Here is a 7,494-nt window from a genome sequence, read left to right as displayed (position 1 = left end):
CAGCCTCAGCCTGTAACAGAAAACATGATTATCACGTTAGACTGAAATGAAGACTACCACCATGTATGTAAACCTGCATTGTGATGAATAGTCTCAACATTGTTATCTGATTGTTGTCCTCTCTCCCCGGTCTGATTAGACTCGGTGGAGGCTTGGAGGAGGTTGCCTTTGGTACCCTGAAGACAGGCTGGAGAGTCCCCTGGAGGAGAAGGGATGCTTCTTCTGTCCAGAAGGCAAATCTTTGTCCGTGCCTTTAGAAAACAACGCCAGTCTGAATGGACTCTAGTTGTGTACCGCTGCTCTCTTCAGTATGTTCAATCTCAGGGTTTACAGTAAGCCACTCTCACAAACATCTGTCTGACCTGATGTCTTGCCTGAATCAAAGCTGCAAATATGATGGTGCCAGTTTGTCTAAAGAGCCTGCCACACCCCTCAATGCCGAATCTCTCATCAGCTGAATGCACCACCACAGGCGAATTGCTGGCATTTCCTCCTGAAGACAAATCTAATGTAAGGTTTATGAAGACTGGACACTGGCACAGATACTTTGGTGGTACTGTCTGAAAAAGCTTACCTCTGTGAACGACGGTGGAGATGAGGTGCAGATGCAGAGAGCATACTGTAAAGTAAAATCAATCTTTAACACGTTAAATGTTATATTCAAGTAATGGCAAGTAAATTCTCACCATCAGCATAAAGATGCCGCAGCAATTTCCCACGAACTGCTGGGGAAAGAACTGTAAAAAGGAAAATGTTGCATTAAATGAAGAGAGCTGACATGCAGCTGCTAGTTGTTAACTGCATTATGATGCAGCTGATGAGCTTTCCCACTTTTGCACTGAAAACATACCTCAAGGTCTCTTCCTGTGTTCTCCACCAGAATCCAGAGTCAGTGAAGGCTGCTGCTCTCCTGGCCTGGTAGAGAACACACACAACACACCAATCAAACGTTAAATTCATGTTGTAGGGATGCAACAGTACTTTTTCAAACCAATACAATACAGATAATTGGATCCGAGTACTTGTTGATAATTCTACCACACAATGGAATGGAATGAATCGGAAGACAGTTTTTACTTTCTTCAGTGCTTGTTACAGGTAACGGTGAATTAGATAAAAAAAACATATGAATTAAAATGACCACAAAATTCAAAGTTCAAGTGAAAAATAAAAATTTTCTGTGAAAGTTTACACATTTAAAGTATCGGTTCATAGTATCAGTTAACTAAACTATGCAGATACGAGTTAATGAGAACAGTATTGGCCTGGATATCAGTACTGGTGCATCCCTATCGTGAAGTAGCCTGACCCCGGGTTTCCACGGGAGCCGTCAGCAGCACGTTACTGCAGCAGCACGTCTTGCTCGAGTAAGCTGCTGCTTGGCCCTTCCGAGACGCGAAGCAGCAGGGGAGCAGCTGTCACCGACCGAGCACGAAGTCACACGAGTGACTTCGTCAGTAAACAACAACAAGCAGGAGAAAACTACAACATGGTTTGTGTTTTATGTTCTGTCCGTTTTATAATCGCCAGTACGGACCTGAAAAACAAAGGAGACCGCTAGCTAGGTGATCACTTCTCACGGGGACGCACAGTTAGTAACCTTTTTTAAAGTAAAGCAACCGGAAGGCAGTACGTTCTTTATTCTGAAAATCTCGGGAGCTTCTCTCCATTTCCGCGTCCGATTTCCTGTCTTTCCTTCCCCAAAAATGTCAAACTTGACCCGTTTCAGAGGCGTCGCGCGTAGAAAATAGAACCGGCGCGTAAAGGCCGCGACATGCTGCTCCTGAGACGCGGCCGACTCGCACTGCTGACGGCTCCGGTGGAAAAGGTTCTGTTGACCACAGCGGTTCCTACCAGCAGCTATGACGTGCTGCTGCAGTAACGTGCTGCTGACGGCTCTGGTGGAAAGCCGGGGTGAGAACGAGGCTGCCTCCCAAACCTTTAAGCCTTAGAACGAGGCTGCTTTTAGACGATCTTTCCAAAGAACACAAGAGGCCGCTGGACACGGCCAGAACACATTTTCATTTTAGTGTCGACCTAAATGTGGTTCGGTAGAGATCATCTCCAGAACCATCAGGGCCAAGCGAGTCCAGAAACAGTATCTGTCTCTCAGCTACCAACATAGCCTGAAATAGACATGTTAGCATCATCCATGAAAACACGACAACCTCTGTTATTTTCTATCAGATGAAAACACACAGAGCAAGAAAGATCAAGAGCACTCACACAGAGCAGGTAATGGTCAGCTTCACCTGCCTGCCGACTCCAAGCAGGAAAAAGCAGGATGTCCTTGGACCTGAAGTTTTCCACATGGTACAGATAAGTAAACATGCACATGCAGGGTAAAACCAACAAAAACATACCGGCAAGCAACGCAGCAGGTTGACTTGTGGATCCCTCCAGGTGGCCACGACATAGAGGTCAGCAACGTGAACACCTTTTCCCTGAAGGAAACACACAAAACAGCAAAATCAACACACAACCACCGTTCATGGCTAGAACCAAAGAAAAGGTGTACCAGCACGACAGATTACATGTCTTTGTGCAGCTTCCCCCACAATCTTCAGACAAGCGTTCCCAATCTGAAACAGCAAAGAGCAACAGAATCAGTTTCATTTACTATTCTTAAAATCTTGCATTTCATTATCTTTTCTCTGCAGTGCACTAGACTAAGTAACAAGATGTACTTATATACAGTAAGTATTATACTTATGGGCTCAACATACGGGAGGCGACCCGCGCCAGCGGCAAAGCCGTCTACGCGTTCTGTTCCATGGCGAAATCGAAACTTCCATTGTGTTGACTGGCTGTGTCAGGTTGGAGGGAATTAAGGTTATTTAAGCGGTTCAGAGTTGATAAAGTGGTAGATATGATGTTTCACAAGGTGCTGCTAGAGTTATGTGAAATCTCACTTCTGATTTTACTATAAAACATAATAATAATCAACTTCTCCTCCATGTTTGCTCGGAGGTGTGCGGAGCATCCTGTCCGCTCATTGGTCAGTGAATGAAACCTCCGCTGATTGGTCCTCGTCCGAGCGACAGCGATGAAAAGTTGAAAATGTTTCAACTTTCTGGGATCGCGTCGCTGGGTCATCCGTGCACGACACGTGCACGAGTGCAAACTTTCACACGCACGTTTTTCACGTTTCGCTTGGTAGGAGGGAGACCCGCGATTATCGCTTTGTCAAGCACGTCTCATTGAAAATGAATGGAGGAGAGGCGATGTCGCCTCCCGTGTGCCGAGCCCATTACAGTAGATTCCATGGACTGTTCCAAACCCGGCTCCAGAAGTCTTCCCGAGTTAGGCATTCCTTCACTAGGAGTTCTCCTGGAGGTCGGTTTTGGTCCAAGACACGTTCCACCTAAATGAAGAGCATTTCATGTGATTTTGCTTCAACACAATATAGAAAATAATAAAGATTAAAAGGGCAACTACAAAATAAGGCTGGCGTTGATTCTCATACTTCAGCCATTCTAAATCTATCATCGACTTTGACTTGTTGAGGTCTGACGCGGCTGCATAGAAACGTGCCGTACCAGACTGGACTGAAGAGGGTCCAAGTCTTTCTGCCACTTTGCTCCTGGGCTGGCATACCGATGATCCATCTGCCATGCAGGAGTCCCATACAAGTGGTCCAGGAGAAACTTCCCATCAGCTGGTGGAGCTGATAATATACAAATATGTGGCATGACAGACCAACTTAACCCTCTGATGCATGAATTATGAAATCTTCAACCATGATTTTTTAAACAATTTTTTTCATTCATGTTTCAACAAATATTTTTTGTAACATTTTGGTAATTTACAAATAATTTATTACATGCCCATCTCAGTGGACAGCGTGCATTCTGAACATGAAATATGTTGGCTTGACTTACTGAAGTCCAAATGGAGGGGCTCAAATGCAATAAAGTCTTCAACAGCTGTGCTTAATAGCAAACATAAAGAAATAACAATTTCGAGTACCTGTCCGCTGTAGTGACCTTTATGCATCAAAGGGTTAAATTCATTTTTAACATTAAATCAGTATTGATCTGTGGTAGTTCCTCAGCCTGGACACGTTTACCTTCTGGCGAGTTGCTCCCTTCACAGCAGTGGCCACCCCCGTTGGTGTGATGCTGGCCAGTGCACGGTCCCTGGTGATGGCTGGAGAATGCATCTCCTGACAGAAGCACGTCATCGCCTGCTTGAACAACACACTGCCCTACTAGCTTCCTTTTCCGTGCTCCAAAGGTCTTCCTCCGGGTGTCCTGTGCCCTCTCAATATTGCGAAGAACCTACAAAAACATTACATGAAAAGCAGAGAGAGAAGTATAAATATTTATTATTCACCAGGTCGCCATGGCAACGCTCATTCTGGAAATATAGAAATACAGAAAAGTTAGCTACTAAAGCAGAAAGAATGTTGAATACACAATAAAAAATGAGAACTGTATTAACCACATTTCCCCTTTTTCCCCTCGACAAATCTCCTTTCCCTGTCGGTCAGCCCTCCGTTTCATTCAGAACCGTCGTCTCCTCAACTCTTGTGTCGACGTCCTCTTCCGGGTCTGCAACCTCCAAGTCATCGTCCATGGGACAGGCGTTCATCACAGCAGGAAGACGTGGAAGTCGGTGGAAGAGCAGGAAATAGGGACTGTGGCGGGTGGAGTGCTGATCACACAAAATCTCCCCATTCATTCATTTTCTCTTGCACTTGTCAATAACTTTTTTTTATATAAACTTAAGTTTAAAAACACATTCTTAAGACGACGCTACACTGTGAAGCAGCGTAAAAGTCATACGGAATGTCAAAATAGGAATACCTGCTTTGCAGTGTTGCTGCCGTACACCACAGCAGCAAGGTGAACGTCCCAGTCGTCGTGGTTCTGGTTCACGTGCTTTCTGAGAGCGCGCTTCATGTTCTGGTTGGTCCTCTCATCCTTTGAGTTGTGTTGCAGAATAGATAAAGACGCATGACAGATTTCACATGAGTTACTCAAGGTTAGGTATCCAAATGCTAACCTGCCCGTTGGTCTGGGGGTGCTACGCCCCGGAGACGGCACGTTTAATATTCAGCATGCTGAAGATGCTGTCGCGGAGCTGCAGTGGCATGAGCAGACTTGGTCTAAATACATCATCTCAAATGTCAAGGTACGACTAACACTTTCACAAATTTTACCTGGTTCACAAACTCCTTTCCTTGGTCAGTGATGATCTTCCTCACCGTGCCAAACATGTATAACTTACACGTCATGACTGCAGAGACCTCAGCAGCAGTCTTGGACTTAAGAGGTTCTGCAATCACCCAGATCGGTCACGGTCAGGACATATCGGTTCCCTAGACGTGTTTCTGGGAGTGGTCCAATTAAATCCATGCCCAGCACCTCCCAAGGTTCTTTACCTGCAGGTCACAGAACGTATCAAGTGAAAATTTAAAGCTAACCTGCAGCAGACAAGCTTATTAACTTGAAAATTAAATGTAAATAGCTTTAAGATGTACCTTGACGGGATGTAATGTTGGTGCCACGGTCTTGATCGGGTCATTCATCTGGCAGCGATGACAACATCTGACCTGAAAGGCAAACAATACGTCTAGGAAACCCTAAACCAGTTGATGTAAATTGATAATAAAATAAAAAGACATAAAGTAATGTTGAAATGTAAGTGTGCAAGTAAACACATTCATTAATTATAGATTTATATAGCCTACAGATGTTTTAGAAAAAATTATGATGACCTGATTTAGCTTCTTCACTCAGATAAGGCTGTAGTGACTATCAAGTCCCACTTTTAGTCACCCTCGGGAGCAGGTGGAGGCAATGACTCGCTTCAACAATATTGTCCAGGCAGAAAGCGGGTTTGGGTTTATTGTCCCATTTACTGAATATGATGACGATCACAAGCTGGGCCCAGAATGGCTATTTCTTGTCCAGGTTTATGTAAATGATGAAAATTATAACGGCAAATTAGATGTGGCATATGAAACCAAACGAAGCGGTAAAAACCGTGTGACCTCCCGTCACCCACAAAACGCCAGTGCACTGCCACCTCAACACCTTTATAGGCTCCGCAGTGCCACCAGTGGTCAAAGGAAATACAAACCATAGTGCAATAAACTGAAATGTACATAAAACATTATCAAAATAAACTTAGATCATAATATAATCTAAACCAAAACAATATTGGCTCCTACAAAGGCCATTACCCATTCACCGATGTCCTGGTTCAACGTTGGCCAGTAATAGCCAGCAACAACCCTGTTTCGGGTACCTCTGACACCATTGTGGTTCCCGGTACCAGGGTTATTGTGGCATTCCATCAAAACGGACTTCTTCTCCTCCTCTGACATGACTAGCAGGCGCATGCTCTGCATACTGGGACCAGTGTAGGCGCATGCTCTGCATACTGGGACCAGTGTAGAAGAGTCTGTTGTCTGGAACAAGATAAAAATGAAAAAAAAAAAGGATGAGAGTTGCTGACTAAAGTAAATTGAAATGTCTGACAGATATTAAAGTTTGAGATCTGCACCAATATGGTACATTTACCTCCAATTGCAATTATCTTTAATATATATATATATATATATATATATATATATATATATATATATATATAGGCTATATATATATATATGATATTGTAATTACGATTTTAAAATCTAAAATAAGCCCACACACCAAGATATAGACCTATATATAGTTTCGATATTACAGACGATGCTACACTGTACACTGATATTACTCGTTACACCCTACTTTAGAACAATAACGGAGTCTGTACCCTCAAGCAGCAAGGGCAGCTGTAGACCATGATAAAAGATCATCTTTAATTACCTTTAAGTCTGTAATTAGGCGCCATTCTTCTTATTTTACGGCGCTTTTGTTCAATCGCCGGAAGCTCTCCGTTGAGGAGAAAATCATGAATTTCGGAGGTCTCCATTGTTTAAACGTCCCGCAGTCGGTAGCTATCTGTCGCAAAGTTGGCAAAGAGAGGAAGTGACGTAACATTCGCGCATGCGTGGTACCGATCGGGTTTCCGGTACGGATCGGGTAGTGACATTTGCATTAAAGTCCAAATTAATGATTGTACATGTATTCAGCATGATCATACACTCATTTATAAAGTTTATCAGCAAAAAAATTAGATTTGGGAGTGACTTGCTCTTTAATAAACCAATTAATGAATTAACAAATAACAACAGCAACTTTATTTTTTTTATCGTTTATGAAATTAATGATTTAATAAATATGGCGTAATAGAAAATATATATTTGATTGAAAATATAATTATTATAAATTATATAAGAACTTAATTCACAGGGTCCATGGAGCAGATTTTTTTGATGATGATGATTATTGTTTTATTATTATTTATTCATTATTTGTTACCACGCAAAACACTTTAGAAATTCCTGTTTCAGCTCCTCAGACTGTCTTTGCTATTATTTTCTCATGCATAAAGGTTTTGTCCTTTTGTTTGCAAGATAAAGATGAAACAACTATTTTTATA

General features: G+C 42.8%; 1 protein-coding gene across 1 annotated transcript; it reads right to left on the bottom strand.

The window, feature by feature from the left end:
* Window positions 1-2,091: 2,091 nt before the first annotated feature.
* LOC139061882 (uncharacterized) lies at window positions 2,092-6,522 on the bottom strand. The gene is made up of 8 exons (XM_070541796.1): window positions 5,486-6,522; window positions 4,809-5,386; window positions 4,070-4,280; window positions 3,540-3,667; window positions 3,281-3,364; window positions 2,535-2,582; window positions 2,364-2,444; window positions 2,092-2,296 (listed from the first exon to the last, which is right to left on the bottom strand). The coding sequence occupies exons 2-8, from the start codon at window positions 4,902-4,904 to the stop codon at window positions 2,249-2,251; spliced, it is 696 nt and encodes a 231-aa protein (XP_070397897.1). The 5' UTR covers window positions 4,905-5,386; window positions 5,486-6,522; the 3' UTR covers window positions 2,092-2,248.
* Between the last annotated feature and the right edge of the window lie 972 nt (window positions 6,523-7,494).

This window comes from Nothobranchius furzeri, chromosome 11 (genome assembly GCF_043380555.1).
Source record: "Nothobranchius furzeri strain GRZ-AD chromosome 11, NfurGRZ-RIMD1, whole genome shotgun sequence".
In the NCBI taxonomy this organism is placed as follows: domain Eukaryota; kingdom Metazoa; phylum Chordata; class Actinopteri; order Cyprinodontiformes; family Nothobranchiidae; genus Nothobranchius; species Nothobranchius furzeri.
This window is presented reverse-complemented; position numbering and strand designations above follow the sequence as displayed.